The sequence below is a fragment of the Xiphophorus hellerii genome, chromosome 4, assembly GCF_003331165.1.
Source record: "Xiphophorus hellerii strain 12219 chromosome 4, Xiphophorus_hellerii-4.1, whole genome shotgun sequence".
Taxonomy (NCBI): Eukaryota; Metazoa; Chordata; class Actinopteri; order Cyprinodontiformes; family Poeciliidae; genus Xiphophorus; species Xiphophorus hellerii.
Genome location: NC_045675.1, coordinates 5,577,146 through 5,602,998, shown reverse-complemented (window position 1 = coordinate 5,602,998; position 25,853 = coordinate 5,577,146). Strand labels below are relative to the sequence as shown.

Sequence of the window (25,853 nt, the reverse complement as noted above, 5' to 3'; positions counted from 1 at the left end):
ACACAAGTAGCTGATGTTAAAATATTCAAGGCTTTTATTTTGAAATTATTATTATGCTCCATTTTAAAGTTCCGAACTAATCCCATGTGTAACATTGCTTTGGATGAAAAAGTCATATACGGCCAAAAAGAGCAATTACGTCATGTAAAATATTCAAGGCTTTTATTTTGAAATTTTCAGTATGCTTAATTTTAAAGTTCCAAACTAATCCCATGTGTAACATTGCTTTGGATGAAAAAGTCATATACGGCCAAAAAGAGCAATTACGTCATGTAAAATATTCAAGGCTTTTATTTTGAAATTTTCAGTATGCTTAATTTTAAAGTTCCAAACTAATCCCATGTGTAACAGTTACTGAGTTAAATCAGTTATATACAGCCCATAGCAGCAGGTAGTTCTAAAGGCCAGTTCTCAGTCCTGATCTGTTTCAACTGAGGATAGATAGAACTACAGCGATGCGTATTTGTAGTCCAAATCAGCAGCCAATAGCCTCTTGAGTTCCGTTGCTATGGCAAATAATGGTCTCAGCAGGGTGTGAGCTCTGAGCTCTGAGCTGTCAAACACACAATTGTGTGTTTGAGCAAACACGTTTTACTGAAAAGAAGCATTGGAAACAAATCCTTCCTGTTCGGGAACCGTAATACATATTCGAAAAGCGTTTTAAGCGTATGACAGTTCAATGTGTCTTCTGCGATAGTCCCGAGATTCATATCTGTACCTCACTCAGAGCATTTACAGCGATGAGAGAAAGAAATGTTGTGCCCAGATCTGAACCGAGATGGGCTGTCACTCTAATTTGAAGAAAAATGAGAAACTTTGGGTCGCTTAGAGGCAAATTGTGGACAAACCGTAACTGGTATCGACGAGCCGTCTTCACTTTCGAAGAGATCACAGACGTATCTACAAAATGAAATTTGAATGGCATTTCTAGGTGAATTTGTGACGACACAGCAAATCCTCAAAAATAGGGTATTTCCAGGATTTTTCCCATTGACTTATAATGGGGTTTTTTTCGTAGTTTTTTGCGAATTATGTCGCCACGTTAAGCCCAAATCCCACCAGAAGTAATAGCTCCAATGGCGTGAATTTTCTGCACGTTTTGATGTAGTTTTTTGCGAATTATGTCGCCACGTTAAGCCCAAATCCCACCAGAAGTAATAGCTCCAATGGCGTGAATTTTCTGCACGTTTTGATACCTCATTTGTAGGTGTGCACCCAGCGGTATGAGCCGCATTAACGGTTACGGAAGAAAAATAAAGAACTAGAAAATTCCTGAAGAAATTTAACCGGGGCCTGCCAAAGTGTGCCCGTCGGTTTGGACACAGCGTTCTGATGCTAGAAATTAGCATCGATGCTAAAGAAAGCTGCAATCATATGAGGAGAATGACAAGAATGTTGACTAACATGTACTTGCACCATTCAGTATGATAAAGTGAGTGTATCAGCTAAAATTAGCAAAAATGCTAATGTTAGCATCATTGCTGTCACTAGCATGTGGGACATCACTAGGATGTTTTCTATAATGGTATAACTCCATTCAGTAGAAAAAACATGGCTAATAAGTCAAATAAATAGCTAATGGCTTATTTAAGCTAAAATGCTAATGCTAATGAACTGCCTTGCTGCGCAAGGCAGTTCCCTAACCTGAGAGAAAAAGATAATGCAGAATAATATTATTGCACCGCCTGCGGCGGTGCACTAACCTCAGGGGCATGATGAGGCTTTTATTTTGAAATTTTTGTTAAGCTTCATTTCCAAGGTGCAAACTAATCCCATGTATAACAGTCATTGCTTTAAATCAGTTATTTATTGCTCAAAAGAGCAATTACCTAATGTAAAATTTCTCAAGGCTTTTATTTTGAAATTTTTGTTAAGCTTCATTTCCAAGGTGCAAACTAATCCCATGTATAACAGTCATTGGGTTAAATCAGTTATATAATGCTCAAAACACAAGTAGTTGATGTAAAAATATTAAAGGCTTTTATTTTGAAATTTTCAGTATGCTGCATTTTAAAGGGCCAAACTAAACCCATGTGTAATAGTCATTGGGTTAAATCAGTTATATAAAGCTCAAAAGAGCAATTATCTGATGTAAAAATTGTCAAGGCTTTTATTTTGAAATTTTTGTTAAGCTTCATCTCAAAGGTCCAAACTAATCCCATGTCTAATAGTCATTGGGTTAAATCAGTTATTTATTGCTCAAAAGAGCAATTATCTGATGTAAAATTTCTCAAGGCTTTTATTTTGAAATTTTTGTTAAGCTTCATTTCAAAGTGCCAAACTAATCCCATGTGTAACAATTGCTGGGTTAAATCAGTTATATAATGCTCAAAAGAGCAATTATCTGATGTAAAAATTGTCAAGGCTTTTATTTTGAAATTTTTGTTAAGCTTAATTTTAAATTGCCACACTAATCCCATGTGTAACAGTGCTTTGGATAAAAAAGTCAAATAAAGCCAAAAAGAGCAACTACATGATGTAAAAATATTCAAGGCTTTTATTTTGAAATTTTTATTAAGCTTCATTTTAAATTGCCACACTAATCCCATGTGTAACAATGGTTGGGTAAAATCAGTTATAAAAAGCCCAAAACACAAGTAGTTCTAAAGGCCAGCTCAGTCCTCCTCTGTAGTAACTGACAGTTCCACCATGTTGTAGTTCTGACATTCAGCTCAGACCTCTTTTGTAGGCACTGAGTGTCCGCCATGTTGTAGTTCTAACCTTCAGTCATTGTAGTTCTAAAGAGCAGCTCAGCTGTCATGTGAGTGAGACAGAGACGGAGAGACAGAATTCTAACTGTTTGAAGCAGTGGCATATCATTAGAATGTTGTCTGTAATTGACTTACTCCACTCAGTATATTAAACTTGGCTAATAAGTAAGAAAATAGCTAATAGTTTATTTAAGGTAAAAGGCTAATGCTAATGAACTGCCTTGCGCAGCAAGGCAGTTCCCTAACCTGAGAGAAAAATATATTGCATGCTAATATTATTGCATTAACCTGAGGGGGATATTGAGGCTTTTATTTTGAAAAAATACATAAGCTTCATATTAAATGATCACACTAATTAAAATGTCTAACAGTGTTTGGGTTAAATCCGTTATTTACTGGCCAAAACAGCCTGTAGCTCTAAATGGCAGCTCAGCCCTCTGTTTTAACTGAGTATTGATTAGAACTACAGTGATGCGTATTTGTAGTCCTAACCAGCAGCCAATCCCCTCCTGTGTTCCATTGCTATGGTTATCAATCCTCTGCTAACTGTCATGTGTGTGTGACACAGAGAGGTGGAAAAAGATTTCTATCTTTGTGAGACACCCCATTGGTTTATATGGAAAAAGCAGCCTGAACAACTCCTTGCCGTTCAGGAACCGAGAGACGTATTGGAAAACCGTTTGAAGCATATGAGAGGACTATTTGTTGTCTTCCATAGTACCGCGATTCATATTTGTAGCTCACTCACAGTAATTGCAGTGATGAGACAAAAATGGTGTATGCAGAGCTCAGAAATTTTTCAGAAATACATGGAAGTGAATCTGGGAGATCGTCAGTTATCCTGGCGCATGATTTCGCTCTGAAGCACCTTGACAGAAAACCGTAAGCCCTAGAGAAATTTCGAAAACATTTTACCGGAGCAGGCAGGCGTATCGATGTCATGACCGAGTTTGATACCAATTGGGCGATATTTGTGGGCGTGAGGGCGATCTCAAAATTAATTTGGGGTCAAAAATTCTCTTCATTTCTCACTCTAAAGGAGCGGCAGTTGGTGTCAGTTAGGCTCTGCGTTTCGGCAGTTGGAAATTTGGCTCGTTTTTCGCTTTTTACGTCGCCATCGTAAGTCCGATTCCTTATAAAAATAATAGCTCCAATGCCTGGAATAAGCCGCACGTTTTGATACCACTTTTGTGGGTGGGCTCGCAGCGGTACGAGCCGCATTAACGGTAACGGAAGAAGTAATATATAACTAGAAAATTCCTGAAGAAATTTAACCGGGGCCTGCCAAAGCGTGCCCGTCGGTTTGGACCCAGCGTTCTGATGCTAGAAATTAGCATCAATGCTAAAAAAAGCCGCAATCATATGAGGACAATGACAAGAATGTTGACTAACATGTACTTGCACCGTTCAGTATGATAAAGTAAGTGTATCAGCTAAAATTAGCAAAAATGCTAATGTTAGCATCATTGCTGTCACTAGCATGTGGGACATCACTAGGATGTTCTCTATAATGGACTTACTCCATTCAGTATACTAAACATGGCTAATAAGTCAAATAAATAGCTAATAGCTTATTTAAGCTAAAATGCTAATGCTAATGAACTGCCTTGCTGCGCAAGGCAGTTCCCTAACCTGGGAGAAGAAGATAATGCAGATTAATATTATTGCACCACCTGCGGCGGTGCACTAACCTCAGGGGCATGTTGAGGCTTTTATTTTGAAATTTTTGTTAAGCTTAATTTCAAAGGTCCAAACTAATCCCATGTGTAATAGTCATTGGGTTAAATCAGTTATATAATGCTCAAAACACAAGTAGTTGATGTAAAAATATTCAAGGCTTTTATTTTGAAATTTTCTTTATGCTTCATTTCAAAAGGCCAAACTAATCCCATGTGTATCAGTGCTTTGGATAAAAAAGTCACATAAAGCCAAAAAGAGCAATTACATGATGTAAAAATATTCAAGGCTTTTATTTTGAAATTTTCACTATGCTTCATTTTAATGTTCCAAACTAATCCCATGTGTAACGGTGACTGAGTTAAATCAGTTATATACAGCCCATAGCAGCAAGTAGTTATAAAGGCCAGTTCAGTCCTCCTCTGTTTCAACTGAGTCTTCCACTATAGTTAGAACTACAGTGATGCGTATTTGTAGTCCTAACCAGCAGCCAATAGCCTCCTGAGTTCCGTTGCTATGGTAAATAATTCTCTCTGCCAACTGTCAGCTGTGAGTGAGACATGCAGGGGGAGACAATTCTCTGTTTGAGCCAGCCAGTTTGAACTAAAAAAAGCATTGGAAACAACTCCTTCCCGTTCGGGAACCGTAATACATATTCGAAAAGCGTTTGAAGCGTATGAGAGGGCTATTTGTCGTCTCCGATAGTCCCGCAATTCATATCTCTACGTCACTCACAGTATTAACAGCGATAAGAGAAAGAAATGGTGTGCCCAGATCTGAAATTTTTGAGAAATATATGAAAATACATGGGAGAGAGCCTGAGAGAGCGACAGAAAATCCTGTCGCATGACTTTGCTCTGAAGCACCGTGACAGAAAACCGTAAGCCCTAGAGAAATTTCGAAAACATTTTACCGGAGCAGGCATGCGTATCAATGTCAGGACCGAGTTTGATACCAATCGTGCGATATTTATGGGCGTGACGGCGATTTCAAAATTATTTTGGGGTCAAAAATTCTCTTCATTTCTCACTCTAAAAAAGCGGCAGTTGGTGTCAGTTATGCTCTGCGTTTTGGCAGTTGGAAAATTTGCTCGTTTTTCGCTTTTTACGTCGCCATTGTAAGTCCAATTCCTTATAAAAATAATAGCTCCCTTCTCGGCATCGAGCCGCACGTTTTGATACCACTTTTGTGGGGGTGCACGCAGCGGTACGAGCCGCATTAACGGTGATGGAAGAAAAATAAATAAAGATATAAAGATATAAATAAATAAAGAAACTAGAAAATTCCTGAAGAAATTTAACCGGGGCCTGCCAAAGTGTGCCCGTCGGTTTGGACCCAGCGTTCTGATGCTAGAAATTAGCATCAATGCTAGAGAAAGCTGCAATAGTATGAGGAGAATGACAAGACTGTTGACTAACATTCACTTGCACCATTCAGTATGATAAAGTAAGCGTATCAGCTAAAATTAGCAAAAATGCTAATGTTAGCATCATTGCTGTCACTAGCATGTGGGACATCACTAGGATGTTTTCTATAATGGTATTACTCCATTCAGAAGAAAAAACATGGCTAATAAGTCAAATAAATAGCTAATAGCTTATTTAAGCTAAAATGCTAATGCTAATGAACTGCCTTGCTTCGCAAGGCAGTTCCCTAACCTCAGAGAAAAAGATAATGCAGAATAATATTATTGCACCGCCTGTGGCGGTGCACTAACCTCAGGGGCATGATGAGGCTTTTATTTTGAAATTTTTGTTAAGCTTAATCTCAAAGGTCCAAACTAATCCCATGTCTAATAGTCATTGGGTTAAATCAGTTATTTATTGCTCAAAAGAGCAATTAAATAATGTAAAATTTCTCAAGGCTTTTATTTTGAAATTTTTGTTAAGCTTCATTTCAAAGTGCCAAACTAATCCCATGTGTAACAATTGCTGGGTTAAATCAGTTATATAATGCTCAAAAGAGCAATTATCTGATGTAAAAATTGTCAAGGCTTTTATTTTGAAATTTTTGTTAAGCTTAATTTTAAATTGCCACACTAATCCCATGTGTAACAGTGCTTTGGATAAAAAAGTCACATAAAGCCAAAAAGAGCAATTATCTGATGTAAAAATATTCAAGGCTTTTATTTTGAAATTTTCAGTATGCTTCATTTCAAAGAGCTAAACTAATATCATGTGTAACAGTGCTTTGGATGAAAAAGTCAAATAAAGCCAAAAAGAGCAACTACATGATGTAAAAATATTCAAGGCTTTTATTTTGAAATTTTCAGTAAGCTTCATTTTAAATTGCCACACTAAATCCATGTGTAACAATGGTTGGGTAAAATCAGTTATAAAAAGCCCAAAACACAAGTAGTTCTAAAGGCCAGCTCAGTCCTCCTCTGTAGTAACTGACAGTTCCACCATGTTGTAGTTCTGACATTCAGCTCAGACCTCTTTTGTAGGCACTCAGTGTCCGCCATGTTGTAGTTCTAACCTTCAGTCATTGTAGTTCTAAAGAGCAGCTCAGCTGTCATGTGAGTGAGACAGAGACGGAGAGACAGAATTGTAACTGGTTGAAGCAGTGGCATATCATTAGAATGTTGTCTGTAATTGACTTACTCCACTCAGTATATTAAACTTGGCTAATAAGTAAGAAAATAGCTAATAGCTTATTTAAGGTAAAAGGCTAATGCTAATGAACTGCCTTGCTGCGCAAGGCAGTTCCCTAACCTGAGAGAAAAATATAATGCATGCTAATATTATTAACCTGAGGGGGATATTGAGGCTTTTATTTTGAAAAAATACATAAGCTTCATATTAAATGATCACACTAATTAAAATGTCTAACAGTGTTTGGGTTAAATCCGTTATTTACTGACCAAAACAGCCAGTAGCTCTAAATGGCAGCTCAGCCCTCTGTTTTAACTGAGTATTGATTAGAACTACAGTGATGCGTATTTGTAGTCCTAACCAGCAGCCAATCCCCTCTTGTGTTCCATTGCTATGGTTATCAATCCTCTGCTAACTGTCATGTGTGTGTGAGAGAGAAAGGTGGAAAAAAAATTCTATCTTTGTGAGACACCCCATTGGTTTATATGGAAAAAGCAGCCCGAACAACTCCTTGCCGTTCAGGAACCGAGAGACGTATTGGAAAACCGTTTGAAGCATATGAGAGGGCTATTTGTCGTCTCCCATAGTTCCGCGATTCATATTTCTACGTCACTCACAGTATTAACAGCGATAAGAGAAAGAAATGGTGTGCCCAGATCTGAAATGTTTGAGAAATATATGAAAATACATGGGAGAGAGCCTGAGAGAGCGACAGAAAATCCTGTCGCATGACTTTGCTCTGAAGCACCGTGACAGAAAACCGTAAGCCCTAGAGAAATTTCGAAAACATTTTACCGGAGCAGGCATGCGTATCAATGTCAGGACCGAGTTTGATACCAATCGTGCGATATTTATGGGCGTGACGGCGATTTCAAAATTATTTTGGGGTCAAAAATTCTCTTCATTTCTCACTCTAAAAAAGCGGCAGTTGGTGTCAGTTATGCTCTGCGTTTTGGCAGTTGGAAAATTTGCTCGTTTTTCGCTTTTTACGTCGCCATTGTAAGTCCAATTCCTTATAAAAATAATAGCTCCCTTCTCGGCATCGAGCCGCACGTTTTGATACCACTTTTGTGGGGGTGCACGCAGCGGTACGAGCCGCATTAACGGTGATGGAAGAAAAATAAATCTATAAAGATAGATATAAATAAATAAAGAGACATTCTATTGGGTGTAGAATAATAGGTGCCTGCCATGCAATGCATGGAGGCAGTACTGACTTGCTTCGCAAGTCAGTACTGCTCTCCCTATGCATTGCTATGGGCAGGCCCCAATAAAGAGACATTCTATTGGGTGTAGAATAATAGGTGCCTGCCATGCAATGCATGGAGGCAGTACTGACTTGCTTTGCAAGTCAGTACTGCTCTCCTTATGCATTGCTATGGGCAGGCCCCAATAAAGAGACATTCTATTGGGTGTAGAATAATAGCTGCCTGCCATGCAATGCATGGAGGCAGTACTGACTTGCTTCGCAAGTCAGTACTGCTCTCCTTATGCATTGCTATGGGCAGGCCCCAATTATAATAATATTAAAGAGACGCTTGTTGGGTGTAGAGTAATAGGTTCCTGCCATTGCTTTGCATGGCAGGCCCCAACTCCAATGTATGGGCATAAAACATCTTTAAAGTCTTACATGCCCAACATAGCATGCTCTATTAATAGGCAGATGTTATTTTGATTTCTTTTATATGTGCAATCTCGTTTTTTTTTTCTTTTTCCTCATTTCTGCCGATAACGAGCTAAAACGTAAATAGTAAGGATCCGTAGTCAAAGTTTAGTTGGAGTGATGTTTGCTGAAGTTTTTCCACAAATGTTTAAGGCATCAACAGTAAAATTCATGTGGTTGTGAAAACCTTCAGACTGAAAGTTTTCAGCTCAACTTATTTGCACTAATATTGACAACCATGCACAGGGGTACTTTGAAAAGAGACCAATTTATCATTCAGCAATTGCAATCATGGCTGCAGTGATGATCAAAGAATGCCCTCCTGTGTTCACAAAACATTTGAAAGAAACCCTTGTGTTCAACCCAGTGTATGTACACCTCTGATTGAAATTAACTAGGCCTTTCCTTGGTCCCCTCAGATTGTCAGAAGTCATTTGGCAAACTCAGAAAATCATTAAATCAAATTGATCTGAACAATGAAAAGAGGCAGAGAACTTTGATGGGTAAATTACGACAAGATAGGTTTGATACATGTACCTTATAAATGTGTATTGGGATTCTTGTCAGCATTTGATGATACTTTGATGACTCACCTCTTGTTGTAAATCCTTGATGATTTTTGTTTTTTTCTCCATCTCCACTTTCAGAAATTTTATCTGAGGACAAAAGAGGAACAAGGAACACAATCAGAGAAGCAAACAGCGTCTAAGTGTGTATCTTTTTAGTCAGGGAACAAGGCAAAATGCACAAGCAATTAAATGGAAAGCAGTGATAATAAATTCTCTATCCCAAATGTGAGTTCATATAATAAAGATTTAATTATTGTGTGCGGAAACTTAAAACAAATGTCTAAGAGACAGATTCTTCAGACAAAAGAAAAAACAAAAGAAGTTTTTCATGATGCTGAATAGTTATATTTTTAAATCTAAGGCTTTAACTTCTTTTTTAGATGCTCCAGTGGGAAACAAATCCTCTCACATTCACATTAGAATGCTTTTGTCAAACAAAAGAAAAAAAGAAACAAAAAAAAAAATGCTACTGAACTGCCACACAATGACAACATAGACCGATTAAAAATGGGTCACAAAGAATCAGAAAAAAATATTACTAATCTTCTTAAACAGCTTTGTAGTCTAGCCTATAGCAAAAATTACTCATGCCTTTGGGGAGAACAGTTTTAGCTCCAGATTACCACACATTTGCTTCATTACACATTTGCTGCAAGTAATATTAAAAAAAAAAAAAAAAAAAGAAACTAACTGGAATCAAATACTATAGATTTACTGTAGGCACTAAAACAACCATGAAAATTTATGAGTAGAAAGAAACAGAAATGCTTCTATATTTTAGTTGATTGTTTTTTTTTTCCAGTGAATAAGTCCAGACCTTACCAGTTGACTCACATTGCTACACAGGTCAAAATTACATCAAATGTCACTGTCACTGTCTCTAAAAATACAAAGATAGAGAGAGCACTACATTCGAGCGCTAACTGTTGTTTCATAAAATTGATTGTGACACGGCCTCTTAATTGCTGATTGTGTTCAGCAGAAGCACAATGAGAAATACATTTGAATTACTGACATCACACATGCTCATACAAGCATGAACATGTTTGCAGTTGTATATAAAAGTGAATATAAAAACAGTGACAGGGATAGAAAAAGCTAAACACCTGTGATACAATGTAATAAAACTGACATAATAAGTCATTTCAAACTTTACTGTGATTTTTATTTGTACAAATTAAATGAAAAAGAAAACACTATCCAAGATAGAAAAATATATTAAACACCTTTCTATTGATATTTTGTTAAATTGAGATTCAAATTAACATTAGAATTCAGCCTTCTTTGTTTACACACTTCTGTGGAATTGTCTCTTAGTTTATTTTAAATGTTTTTCAGTGTCCATTCCTCAATTTGTAATAAGCCAATGCAGTTTTGTGTGTCCTTCTGGCATTGGTAGAACATCCTAACTGTGGGAGAATTGACATGTTTAGGGATGAAGTTCAGACTCTAAGAGTGGAGATCTGAGAATCATTTGACAAAAAATCTCAACTCAGTGACTATTGGCATGGAGATTGCGACCAGTTATATAGAGACTTGTTTTTCTAGTGAGGGAGAAGGCATCCCAAAATGCTTTCATCTCAGTTATTTAGCATCAGTAGAGATGCTTTGGCAAGATTTTAAATGGGTATTCTCCTAATACTCTCTACAGGTGTTACATTCACTAACAGATTTTCCTTGTAAATGTTGCACTAATTGAGGGGAATTAAACATGCTTTCCAACATCACAGTATCAAGCACTGCCCCAAAGATATTTATATAAAAACAAAAATAACAAAAAACATTTAAGTTTAATGAAACAAAACTTAAATCTTTCATCCAAATTCCAGAATATACTGTAAGTTTAGTCCAAAAATAACACTTCCCATATCCAGATGCAAGTAGATCTCATTTTGACTTGAAACCTTCATTTGTCCCCTAGAAAGTTGAAAATGAAGATGGATTTTACTTTTTAGTATTAATGTGAGTTCAAGCATGGGTTCAAACTGACAAAAGTAGAAAATACAGATTTTAAAGTGGCCTAGAACTATATCTGACAGATGATCTCAAAAGTGCTGTGGACTATAGGTCCTTATAATCTGACACATTTGGAGAAGTTTTGCAGAGACAAAGTCGGCAAATATTGCATGTCAAGATGCTAACACAATCTTATCAAAGAGGACAGAAAATATTTAGTCTATAAGTATTTAGATATCCATTCATCTCAATTTAAAGGCTCTTTTAATTTTAAGATATTTCCACATAAGACATTTCACTCGTTAGTGCTGTGTGTAGATTGTAGGTATGTTTGAGTGCAGACTTCCAGAAATGTGATACATTGATGCATTTATTCCCGATTTGCTCACAGTGCCCGACTTATTGGCTTATATTTTTATTACGGCAGAGTGATATCTTTGTTTTTGGCAATCCTTTTGTCAACAGCTCAGCATGCTTTCCTGGTACAGGCATGAGCCCTGTGAGTATGTGTTTATTTCAGCCAAATGGAAGTTCAAACACCAACTGCAGATGGCAAATTCCTGCCATGGGCAACCAAACAAATACATTTGGTGTGTGTGTATAAGACAGATAGGCTGAGTTTGGAGTTTGTCTGGTTTTTTTTTCCATTCTAAAAGAGCATTTTTGCTTTCCCAAGTGTTGTGTGTCCTTGGGAGAGGTCGTCAAGATAGTCTCGGGGACAAAAAGGAAAAGATTCATAGGGCTGGTGACCTCATGCCAGGTATACACCCCAGGGAATAGTAAACTAAGTCTTGCCAGTTGACTCACATCCCCAAGCAGCACATGATAACATCGAGGTTCATGTTTGAGCCTTTCACTCACTGCCACAGCCTGAGGGGATGGTTAGAAAAACAGCAACAAGAAAAATACTGGCATTGGGTTTTAAAGGAATAAACAGCACAAAATAAACCTCATTTTGAATATGAAGTTCAAAGGCTATTGTTTTAATTACTAAGTTTTAGACATTTGCGTATAAATTGTAGATTCTTTTTATAAATTAGGAAATGTTTGTAGCACTTATACATTTTTTTCACTTTGTTGACAATGTCTAACATACTGATCAGGAATATTGTACTTGTGGGACTTCGATGATGCTAATAAAATGCATCTAAGTATTGAGCCAGTGTGTCTGCTGTCATGAGTGCATTTCTTAGAACAAATACAGAGGGTAAATATGTGAAACTGATTAGAATGACCTTCATTTTTCAAACACAAGGCACAAACAGTTTACCATATAATTGAGCTAAATAGCAGGGTATTTATTTCATCCTGACAAGAGGATTTTATTCTAATCCTATAACTGTAATCATGAAAATTTACACTACTTCAGTTCTGACTGACTGGGAAGAAATTACATATAAAGTAAGAAATAAAACACCCAATCAAAGCCACAGTGGTGTTTCTGACATAGGTCAAAGCAGCAAACAAGGAACATAAACTGGTACAACAGAGAGTGCTTTCATCCTTAGTTGGCAACTATTTTATTGGCATCTAAATGGTAAGAGGCAGTTATTTAAGATAGTAATTTCTATGTTCGGGGCAGAAAAAAAAATGTTTGAAGGTAATGTAAAAGTGGAAGAGAGCATGTTTCAGCATCCACATCAGTGAAGACTTGACATTCTAACCCACAACTTATGCCATGCAATTTAAAATTTTTACATGATAAATTGGAGAAGCCACCCAGACGTTCCAAGAACTCACTTATTGGCTGGCTGGGTGGAAGAGATTGTGCCATGGCAGTGATTACTCACAAAAAGGTTAAAGGGGTAATGCATGACTTTAGGAGGCAAGCTTGTGTCACCCTTTAGCATCAGCTATGTTCAGTGTTTCTGACAGCTCATAAATCTCTTTATCTTGGATAAAACATGTAAGTCAGGTGTCAGATCTCTCTCTTTGTGTCAGACTTTCAGGCTACAAAAGAGAAAAACCAATACATTCACTTTCACTAGAGGAAAAGAGTGTTTCAAAATGCGGTTGTGTATTTTCTCAGGATAACTGAAGGCCTTGGCATAAAATATGAGGCAAAGGAAGACTGCCTACTGTTGTAAAGACATAAATGCCTTAAACTATCTTTACATAACAAGAACAAGTCGAATCTTTGAATAATTGGGGGTGAGTCAGTACTGAAGTAGCCTCTTTTCTTTTTAGTACCAAACCACTAGTATGCAGTGAGTCAGTGCTGCAGTCCAATTTACAGCAGATATACTTTTTTATTTAAGTAGTGAGAAGGATTTGTGGAGGTAAGTAAGTTACACAGAAAGTATTTATTTGACTGAAAATGTGAGAGCTTATTATTACAGGTATTGTATAAATGCAAATCAATCTATTTGCAAAAGCTGGAAGTCAAAACTAATAATTTAGAATTTAAATGACTTATGTAAAATTCGTCCTTGCTGATATGACATCAAGATTAAATTACAAGGTATTTGCACCTTAACAGTTTTGTATGTTTTCTGTCACATGTGTAGGTTCCAGATCATCAAGCAAAGGTTAATATCAGACAAAGATAATATGACTAATCATTAAAAAAAAAAAAACATTGTCCGAATGATTTATTTTGGGAAAGTAAAATAACTATTCAAATTAAACAGACAATAGGTGAAAAACACAATCTCCCTCTTATTAAGTCATGAATGGACACAAAGGCTGAGTAGAGTTTCAAACATCACACCTGTACCTGATCACAGCCAATCTTGCAAAATCAAGAATATCTTAAATATAACCTGAGGTAGATGATAGCCTATAACCTACTTCATGTAGATATCTTAATCTACATGATGTAGATTCAAAGATATACTTTTAAAAATATCTGTATTGATTTCTAGTAACTGTCTCCTATAGTTGCAATATCAATAACCAGATAAGTCTTTACATCACAAGAAGGAGCTGGAACACTAATTACCTGAAAGTGAGTCAGTACTTTAGTGACTTCTTCTTATAAATCCAAAATAGGAATGAATAGTATTGCTTACATTTATCTTTGTTTATTCTACTTAAAATTGTGTTTGTCTTCAATTTTGGTAGTTAAAGGGAAAATCAATGTATCAGTATTTATAGTATTTAGAAATTATAAACTATATAAGAAAATAAATTACCTTTATGAATGAATTTGACTTTTTTATTTAAAGTCTGTGTAGTTTTAGCAATTATGAAATATTTGGATAAGCACACTATTAACTCCATTTCAATACTTAAAAGAAATGAAATAAACAGCAAAAACCGTCCATCTGTAATATTATTTTACAACCTAAATTATGTATGGTCACTCTTCACTTCCCTCTGAATAATGGCAGTGTATTCTCTGCATATCTAATGACCTAAGAATGTGGTTTAAAGTAATGGTGTCATTTGCTACAAGTAACAAGATACATTTAAAATCAGTGAAGATCTGATTATCTAAAGAAAAGAAACTTTGTTCAGCAAGTTACTGAAAAAAGTCACACGACCATCTATTTAAATTAAAACTTTTGCTTCTTTCCATTATCTTATATCACAATATACACATTAGATCAGGGTTTCAGAATTGTAATCAAACAAATAAGATGTGGCAAAAGGTTTTCTCCTGCTGTGTCAGAGTTTCAGTTTGAAGTTGTGAGACGGAAGAAAAAGCCAGCTGCTGCGTAATGAGCGTCGATCACCAAGGGGGGCTGTGTGACAGGTGACGGGGCTGGTTAGAGGAGACCGAGCGCTGATGGTGAGGTCATCTCTGTCTTACCGTGGCCTGCTGCTTTTCAGCTTTCTCATTTGCCTCATCCAGCTGCTTCTGCAGGGCTGCCTGGAGGGACTTCATCTCCTCTCTGTCAAGTGGCAGGGAAGTGAGAAACACCCTGTTAGCACATCGTCCTTACACTCTCCGAGCCCTTTACTACACTACCTCTGAATGGTTTTCTAAAGCACACTCCTTTGAGAGAAAATAGATTTTTGTGTAGAAACAAATACTAGTCACAATAAAATAGTTTTTATTTTGTAGAAAAGAAAAAAAACAACACTTGATTTAAGCTAATTTAATCACAATGATTTTAATATTGGTAGATTTCCTTAATTAGTGTTTATCAATCTTTGGGGAAGAAAAATCAGCATTTTGCAGTACTTTTCCTAACTAGTAAAAGTGCAAACAGTTGAGGCATGAACTGCTTTTGACATTTGTGCATATCAAAACAAATGAATGTTTTCTCTGCTCAAAATACATATTTACTATTTGGTTTTCTTACACTGTCTAGCAAAAGAGTTCAAAACCTCTGAATGTTTATACATTTTTTTATAGTAAAGCAAGAAATTAAAGTGTATTTGTCTCAGTTTTTTTAGAGCAGCAAAAAGTAGCACAATGCCAAACAGGAAAGAAAAGAATGAACATTTTCAAATGTTATTACAAATAAACCCTGAAGTGTATGTCATGCATAACTATTCAGCCCTTTTATTTTTTTTTCTGCATCCTGATTTCCAAGGATCTTACCAACCAAAAATCAAAAGCTTACACTTTAAAATTAAGAGCAGTGTTTCTTCTTTTTTTCTTCTTAACGTGTCCTGGTGCTTTTATGGATTCCAATAAGACAGATGATAAGAACAAGAGGCAAACCTTATTCGGATTAGGGAGTCTGGGCCACTCTTCTGGAGCCAGGCTTTGACTCTTGGGGCTCAGCCTGAAGAATATACAGGAAGTCCCCTCTATGTGGGTCACCACATGCAGGTAAGAATGGATCAGTTGCCATGCAAGTTGAATGACAAGCAAAAGCGTGGTGGGGATTCTCAGCCCCCAGCTGAGTGTCTTGATTGAGTTTTCTACAGTGAGCAAGACATATGCCCCTTTGTGACTTCAGGTTGGAAGAAGCAAAGGTTCTGAATGTTGGCTATGCTTATTGTGCTGGCAGCATAATCTGGTTTTAGGACATGGAATTTCACCTCACTGAGGTGCCAGAGTTGTTGTGTCGGGTTGAGTAGTCCCAGCAGGAAATAACAGGACTCACAGCTTGAGCTCTGAAATCAAACTCCAGGAGAGGAGCTGGACTCACTCCTACTCCGAAGCTGCCCAGGGAGAGAGGTGTCAGGTGGGGTGGGGATGCTCATATTCCCCTATGTGAGTGTCTTGATTAAGCAACAGGGTTGCCTCTTTGCAACTTCAGGTTGCAAGAAGCAAGATTCTGAAAGTTATCTGCACCAATGCATAGAACAGCAGTTCAGATTTCCAGGCCTTTTTGGAGTTTCTGACCAGAACCCAAGCAATATTCTAATGATAGACTTGTTGCTGGGAACAGAATTTCCATAATAAACACTATGTTTGAGCACAAAGTGGTTCATAAGTTTTATACCAGGGGCCGTAACAGGCCCTTCATTAACTGGCAAGAAGAAAGCAAAAGCACCCTTAATAGATCCTGACTGCAGTTTGCCATAATCATTGTATGGAACAAAGCTCAGATGAAATGAAAGCAAAACAAAGATTTTTAGTCAACATGTAATAAATATATGTGTGGCAGAAAATTAACTCTGCACCTCATCTTGGACAAAGCTTCCACTTGGTAAGTTGGCATGTTGGCAGAATTATGCATTGTGGAAATTGCTTCTTTGGCGTGGGGAGTTAAACCTCACAATTGTTATTTACGTCATTTTATTTGAGAATACAAAATCTCTAGGAAATTACATTGAAGTTTTATTTATTGAGGTTTGTGGTTGTAAGAAATGTTTAAAAGGGGTCTACAATGCAAAGTCTTATAAATAATCTTTTTTCCACTTCTTTTTGAGCTGAAAAGAATATATTCAACCCAGTTCTTGTTGTCATGAACTACGCCCATCATTTACATGATGCCAACACTGAGCACTGAGCTCAGTTTGCATTAAAAACCCTGGTTAATGATATGTGAATTTAGACACTTTTGAAAGATACTTGATTTTTGCTTTTTCCAATGACATTTTATGTATTCTCTGGAATGCCCCACAGATTTTTTAGCCTGCTGTGTGAAAACTATTTTTGCATTTATTATACATCTAGCATAAATGTAAATGGGTGTTATAATGCTGAGGCTATTTCTGTACTGTTTGGTTTTCCCGTGCACAGATAACAGCAAAGCACAATGAATTATATATTAAGTAGGCTGGTGATGTGAATCTGTGCTTTTAAAAAATGCTTGTAGAAATCACATCACAAGAGGCAGCCAGGTTAAATTCAAAGAGTCTGCTAATATTTCTAAACATGGCTTTAAACTTAAAAGTACATAAGGCATAGGGAAAAAGTGGTGTAATGAATCTGCAGTATCTTTCAAGATAACAGCAACAGTCACTTTGTAAAGGATCTTGATGCACACATATTTCAGATGCCAATGCTCTTGTCTTTTAGCGCAAGACCAGTAAACCATTTTTTCTTTAGAGTAATCAGTATAATATATATGCCAGTATCTAAGACAAGGAAACAGTTTGAGGCACAAACAAGCAAAACATTGCCTACGCTGACAAAAGGGATACACATCACTCTAGTGAGCAAATAGCACATGTTTTTATAGTAGGTTCAATCATAGTCGAGTTAATTGTTAATAATCAAAACATGGAATGTTATGTTCCAACCATGAGTGTCTTTTCTGTTGGAAAACATCCCCAAACTGTGACTGTTCTGTCACAGTTTGGGGTAAAATTATTTTCAGAAAGCAATCAAATCTCTGTTAAGAGATGTCAGAAATAAATGACTTGCAATGAATCACCTGTCTGCATCTGCCATAATGGAGTCAGCAAGTAATTGCTCTTGGCAGCCGTGGAAATCCAAAGGTGGATTAATAACACCCTGAAAAAAACTATGCCTTCCAAAATGCTAGGTAAGCAACACTGATCCAAACTGCTGCTTTATAGTTTTTAGCTTGATGACATGTGAGAGCTGCCATGTGATGGACTATTGATTGGCGATCAAGATCTTGCTCACAAGACTTCTATAGCTTTTCAGAGAGCATATGAGGTGACAAGTGATTCCTAATCATAAACAGACTCATTACACACTTCATTAATCAGACAATCCTAACTGGTAAAAAAAAAAAAGCCCCCTAAATCACAGATGACTTCTCATATGTTGGGGGAATAAAGACTGAATAATCATTTTTTATGTACACTAGTTAGTTTATTATTTTTCAACTCCTGCTTGCTTCTTTATCTACCATAAATAAACTAGACCAGACCATCAATTACAGTCAACAGCATCAACTACTGTATGTAGTTGAAAGCTTTTTTTTCAATTCATATTTAGATTCATATTGTAAGCTTAGGGAAATGAAATACACAAATCTCATTAAAAAGATTCTGTAACTTTAAAATTTATGTTTAACATGTAACATTCATCATTCAACTAAAGAAAATCAGATTTTGTAAATGTACTGTTTTGTTGGCATCGTTTTTCACTGAAAATTGGAAAAAGCCAACATGCTTCAAAATTACTGTTACTACTCCAAAACCTGAAAACCAAATCAGATAACTCAGTGGAAACCAGACAAAACCACCGACTGAATGAAGGATGTTCTAAAGGTTGCTAGGAGAGTCTGTCACTTCATTATGGAAGCTGGTTGTTTCGCCCACTTCATAATTTTGTACTTTTGCATCTTCAATTATATACAAATCAAAAAATGGAAAAAAAACAATTGATCTTTTACAGGATGTTCTGTGATGACCAAGCATCACTTTGTTGGGGTTGCTTAGAATCAGCTCTGACACATTTTGTTATATAATTCAATCACAGTCTTTTAAAACATTTTTCATGTAAATAGCCTCCACCAGTAAGAGGGGATTCATGGTTATTTTTTTTCAGCTGTCCTAATGTCTCATATTTAATAAGAGTAGACTCAACTGTGATCAGAAGTCCAATCAATAGAAATGTAAGATCTTGGAAAAATTGTGAGCAATATGGATCCTGATGGATTTATATTGTTTGTGAAAAAGTGCTTAAAATCCATCAAAATGTAAATGTTTTATCACATACATGTAATTTGGTTACAGTACTTAAAAAATATCCTAACTTGTTTGAGGACAAACAAGCTTGACAATTTGAAGGGATTCTACATAAAGACCAAAACATAAAACAAAATCAAACTGCAATAGTAATGTACTACAAAACTGCATTTTGAATGGGACACAAAATCCTCTATTTAGTTTCATTACTTTTTAAAGAGTCTATCAATCTAATAATCAAAAATCTAATAATAAAAAAAAAGATCAAATTTTTGTAATTTGCATAAACAGCCAAAGGATATGGAGGAATAACTTTGGGGAAACAGTCAAGGGACTCAAAAGGATAAACATCACTCACCCTATTTATCAGGGTTACTTCTATCACTCAAGCCCTCCAGATCACTCATGTGTCCTGTTATTCCCATGGTAAAATATTATTTTTCTATAAATCCCTCTTCTGTGGAACAGTGTTTCAGGGCTTCTGTTAAAAGCAAACTAAAGACATCCACTGAGTTGACACAAGTTAATTCTTACAGGCTGCTTAAGTACATAAAAACAATGGTTAGACAAAAGAAACATATGAAACAGGTGTCATATGACAAATTGACAGGAAGCCATTTATGAGGATGGGTTCAGACTTTTTTTTATGTCTTTTTGCATATATATATATATATACAGTATATATACAAACTGAAACTTCCTTTAGAGTTTTTAAATAAAATACCAGAAAAATAGCCTCAAACTCTTAAAATCTACCTAATTTGTCGTGTTATTATTTTATTGATAAATATAAACACAATTTTGCAAATCATAGCAGAACACATTGCAAATTAGGAGACAATGATCAAGATCTCCTTTCTAAATCATCCGTGGTGCCCAGTTTTACCTTTGTTTGTGGCTGAGCTCCAGAATCCTTTGCACATCCTTCTTGGCCACTGACTCGTCATTTTTCAGGGACTGAAAGAAAACAAAAGACACTATTTTTTCGTCAAGCAAAGGCACAGTTTTCTATATTGCATGGCAATTCAAAGCGTCAAACAAGGACAAACAAAGACATTTGAACTGGCTCTGTTTAGTACATGTTTCCTACAATTCCCAGGGATTTAGCAAAGATGGACTCAAATCCAGTCGGTGTGAAAATGATCTGAAATGATACAATTATTGAGAAAAGTATTAAAATAATGTCCAACAGATGTGGAATCCTGTTGATGTCCCTTTTCTAAATTGTATTGCTTTTAACAATCTGTTGATGAATGTCCTAATGAGTGCACACACAGATGCACAGATTGGTTTCTGCTGGTGGCTAACCAGATTCCTGATGGGTAATTAGTAATTAGTGATATATTTGATTGCCCCAAAAGCCCTTTGAGATCTTATATTAGTTGAGAGTGGAGCCGAGAAGCACAGACTTCTGGGGGAAATCTGGAATCAAAGGGAGAGTTTGTTTTTAAAATATGCTTGAAAGTCTGTGCTAATTAACACGAGTCAATAGAAACTGTCTTTTTTTTCTCTCCCAAAGGAGGAGAACCAATGCACCCAGAGCATACAAAACTATGCTAACGATATTGATAGAAAAATATAAAAATTCAAGCAAACAGATGCTGATGACAGTGGTTACCAGAACAACCACATCAGTCATTGCAATTATTTCTAAATGAATATAGCTGATTAATTTCTGTGTAATGTTCTGGTGGGGACGTTTTGAGTCACATGCGCTACATGCCATAAAGACTTCGACACACCAACCTAAATAATATCACAGTCATTGAAATGACCTCCAAATACCACAGTCTGACTGAGCTTATATACAGCATGACCCACAAAGGTGGCACCCCATCTTAATGTGCAGACTGAAGACTGCTGGAAACCGTCCAACTTAAAAAACAACTTTTTGTCTCTGTCTCTTGCTCCTGCCATCTGTTCTCATTTCTGTTTACAAGCAAGGCCAAGTTGATCTTGAATAAGTGTACTTAGTTGGGTGTTTGATTTATAAGTCCTTCATAAACATCTTTTGCAGACCACATACAGGCTCCATTACTCCTGGTGGCAGTGGCCTATTTTTATCAGAGGAAACATCCCCACACACTGCACGATTTACTTAGAGTTGATTGAAGAAAATCACACGAATTTCAAGGTTTTGATAAAGCTTCAATAATCCTTAGATCTTGGGACGACCCGACAATTGTGAGATTTTACTGGAAAAAATTTCTGGTTCAAGCAGAGCAACACAGTTTGGCGGATTTAATGGATCTGCTGCAATCATCTTGGATTCCGTTATAAAAGTACCCCATTAAAGCTTTTACTGTGGCATCTTTGCTTTGACAGGTTGGTTGTTATGGATGTGTCTATCCAATAGCAGAGAGGACATATGCTCCCATCCAAAGCCTCTAGATAATGCCAAACTGGTGAAGAGACACTTATATGTTTTTTGTTTGTTTGTTTTTCTTTTGTACATTGCTCAAAAAATGCTTTCATAACATCACAACTTTAAACTGTTAATTAAGACATTAAAGAGAGGTAAAATTGTGTATTTTCACCTTTAAAAATAAGCACAAACCTTTATTTTCTGTTAAAATAGTTTAATTTCTCAGCTTATTTGTATAGGGACAACTAAACAACTGCTCCTGAGAATTTTAGCTAATTTGGAATATTATCGAGGCATGCTTTTAGTTAAATAAATAGCATGAATAATATTATAAAACATTTGAGATGCAAATACAAAACAGAGTAACACATAACTCTCATTAAGACCGGTAAAATACAAATTGCATAACACCACATCCTTTTCCACCAAACTGAATTAAAAACAGAGGCAATTATTCTTGAAGACTATGGCCTTTCCAAAAGTACTGAATAAGTTTTAGTCTTAAATAATGTCAGTCAGAGTTCAGTAATTATCTGCAGGTAAAAAAAAATACTTGTTTAAGCAAACCAGTACCCAGTTTCACTCTTAAAGAATAGTCTTGTATTAAAGCCTATTAGGTAGTTTAATGGATGATATTTTAAACAAACAGCATGTTTGAATTATATCACAGGAGGGTTGTAAATCATCTCCTAACATCATTGTATTATGAATATAAAATTCACTGCATACAATCTTCTCTAGAGTCATTAGAGCTTATTCAGTCTACATAACTGGTTAATAATGTTCAGTCATATTTTATATTGCAGATAACACTAAGAAAACGTGACAACATCAAAACTGCTTTGAACTCAGAATTAACTTCTTAACAACATCACTAGGGCATGCTGCCAAGCAAAAATCCCCCTCGTCACGGAAAGTTTAATTATTGAGGTTGCTGACCTGGACCTAGAGGGCAACTTGTTAGAAAGATAAGCATTCGCTCCTTTGTCTTTTGAAGAAACGTAGCACTGCTTTATTCTGCTGACGTTGATTTTGTTTGAAAAGTTAATGATATTTATGGAGATGGATCCTTAGCTCTAAAGCATAGATTTGTTCCACCGCCCAAATATGAGGGGTTTCCTTTGCCCAACCTCTGCCCTGCCAACATGCAGGAGCAGGTCCCCGGGCAAAGATGGGTGCCAGCTCTGCTTGCCTGGAGTGAACACACATCAAAACCTGTGTCCTCAATGATGGTGGCCAGACGACCTGAGGCTTAACAACTTTTAACAGACATATGAAAAACACACAGTGGAGCTGGAAATACACACAATTCCAAATGGACTATTCTTCGCTGGGTATTAATTATGCCAGAAAATTTTAAAACATCAACAGTAAGAGAACCATGGTCTACTTATCAAGGTAGGTGGCATCTTTTCCACAAACGTTTTTGATTTGATCACTGTGACTGAAAAATGTGACATAATTAAATTACCTGATTATATGAATTAATTTCCATTTACTTCAGGTAATGAACTTAGTCTTAAATAATTACCAGAATTTGGTATCTGAAAGTGAGATAATTGCGTTATGCAAAAATTCTCAGAACACTTTAACATCTGAATACTGAGCAATTTTAAAGTGTCCAAGGTTTTTTTATACCAACGTTTTTTTATACCAACGTATATATCCTTTTCTTTCCTGCAGGATATGAAATCAGACTAAACTTATAAGGTTTTTGTTTGTTAAGTGATAGAATATTAAGAATACGCATCCATTTGTTTATAATTTATCCCATCTTGCCCTTACAAAGTTGCTGTGCAAGAGGCGGGATACATCCTGAACATGGTGTCAGCTTTTATTTTACTTTCATCAAAGTCAAAATTTTGCATACTAAAATTACAAAGTCTTCAAATAACTCAGAAAAGCACTGACGATTACGTCATGACTTAGTAAACTTCCTCTAGGGTGATTAAAAAACAACTTTGAAATTAAATGGAGGTACAACTGTGAAAGAACAAACTGAAGTAAAAACAGAAGCAAACCAGAAAAAAACAAAAAAAACATAAAAAACTAATGAACACTAATAACAAAACCCAAAACAAATCCTAACACTTTGATGATAGTTTGATACATCTAAATGCAATAACTGTTGTTGAAAACATGACAAAATAAGGAGTGGTAGTTTGAGATGTTGAAAATTAATAAGGCTCCTAAATATACTGAAAAGCCATTGGAGGTCACTGATTATTAACAATAAATTGAAATGCTATTGAGATATATGTCTTAATTCTGTCATTATAAATATTGAATAATCTGATGTTGATTAAATGTCTATCAAGTTTTAAAACTAGTGAATATCAACTTTCAACCCATCTGAACGATGACATAAATTTGGTCATTTATTTACTTCAGGAAATGGGTGACATTCATAACAAATGAAACTCAGTTTCAGAGAATGCTCTGAATTCGGATACTAAACTATTACTATGTGGTGCAACTCTCCTGACAAAGCAAAGCAGAGGAACGTCGTAACTGCAAGAGGTGATTGGGAAATTCAATAATTTAATAATTCAGGAAGAGCTAGCAGATGCTGATGTGGCAATCTGCTAGCTATCTGCTGCAATCTGGAGCTTTTAAAACTGAACCCGAGGCAAAGGAAACCCCTCATATAAAATACAAAATTTATGAAGTTTACACTGTACAGAGCTGATGTAAACAACAACAAACAAAAATAAAAACTAAACCTAGGAGAACAACAAAAAAGTACAAGTATCCAATGAAATCTAAAGAACAAGACGGAATCAATAATTACAACTTCAAATAAACAAACAAAAAAAAACAAACTGAAGCTAAATGCTTATGATTTCAATTAAAACTTCCTTTTGAAATGTGTGGAGAATTTTGAAGAACAGATTGTGGAAAAATCTTTCTGTTGTAGCTCTGAAGAAGTTTTTATTTGTTATGTGTTTCTGCATGCCAAATCCACGTTAATTGGCTACAGCATTTTATGTGACGCTGTATATGTAGTAATGGTGTGTATTCTGAACTCAAAAACCCAGACACAGAAATCTAATTCTTTCAGTCACTTTCCAAAGCTTGTGGCCATAGATCAGGGTAGGGTCATAGATCGATTGCTAAATTGAGAGCTTCACCTTTTGGCTCAGGCAAAGCTCTTCACATATGATTAGATAATAGTCATTTGGCTTACAGCATAATGATCAAAAAGCTAAGACAGAATTTTTTTTTTTTTTCATCTTTGACCTATAACTCAAAACTACCAGCTGAAACATTGTGCTGAATTATAAAGAGAAGCAGTATGTTTCTCACCTGAAGGTTGCCTTTTATGCTGTCCAATTCCTTTGATGTCTTTGAGAGCTGATGCAAGATGCTGCTTCGTTCACTGAAGACTTCTTTTAGCTTCTTCTCCAAACCATCGTAGCTTTGTCTATCGAGAGTAGAGAGATTTCACGATTTAATGTTTGCCATGAGCTGAGGAAATTCAATCATCAGAGAGCTCTTGAGAGATAGACGTGTTTCAACTTGCAGTAAAACACTTACTTTTAAAATAAAAGAACATCAGACAGAGACAGACACTTGTATCTGTTCAGCAGAAAAGTATTGTTTTGTTTTATATTTACTGAAGCTTGAATTAAAAAAACAAACTGTAAAATACAAATCACTGGGTCATTGATCAATTACCTGTCACACTGCAACATTTTACAGAATTATTTCAAAAAATGGAACATTGTGTAGTGATCTGCACTAAAATGTTTTGTGCCAAGACATGTTTAACAAAAACTATTGAGAATAACTAAGCATGTTTATTTTGCTATATCTAACCAGCAAGCTTATAATAATCCTAAATGCTTTAATAGAAGGCAGCTTTACTTCCTTTCATGGTTGTTTGACCTAAAAAGGAGTTACTTAATTTTTAAACACCCAGAATACCAGAGTTTAAAGCTCAGACTATGTTGCATAGTATGCCAGTTTTTTGAAAAAAAAAAACAACAAAAAAAAGTTATGTTGCTCAAAATGTTAGAAACAAAAGAGCTTTTGTGAACGTTAAGTTCTGTCATTTCTTTGAAGCGTATATCAATTTTAATAAACTCCTGCTCTAAATAATGCATACATACTAAGAATCAGAGGGCGAACTTCACAGTATTATACTTCATCGGAGTCAGGGAAATTTCTGTGTTGTCACCATCTATTTTAATTTCTTTTATGTTGAATTATCGACTGACAATTTAAGGAAAAAATATCAGTGGTCTAAGAGTTTCCTAATTGGTTAGATATTTTTTCACTGAATTATTCAGATTGAGAACGGTGACTTAAACTGTAGTTTCAGAATACTGACATGAGTAAGCAGTCTGCATAATTTAATGTGAG

The 25,853-nt window shown here is 35.9% G+C and overlaps 1 protein-coding gene across 1 annotated transcript in view; it reads right to left on the bottom strand.

Moving 5' to 3' along the window:
- The window catches only part of luzp2 (leucine zipper protein 2), a 173,599-nt gene that overhangs the window by 72,723 nt on the left and 75,023 nt on the right, over positions 1-25,853 (bottom strand). The window contains exons 2-5 of the mRNA XM_032560118.1: positions 24,795-24,912; positions 20,010-20,080; positions 14,925-15,006; positions 9,239-9,301 (exon numbers count right to left, since the gene is read on the bottom strand). Coding sequence (XP_032416009.1) covers positions 9,239-9,301; positions 14,925-15,006; positions 20,010-20,080; positions 24,795-24,912 — 334 coding nt within the window. The remainder of the gene's footprint in view (positions 1-9,238; positions 9,302-14,924; positions 15,007-20,009; positions 20,081-24,794; positions 24,913-25,853) is intronic.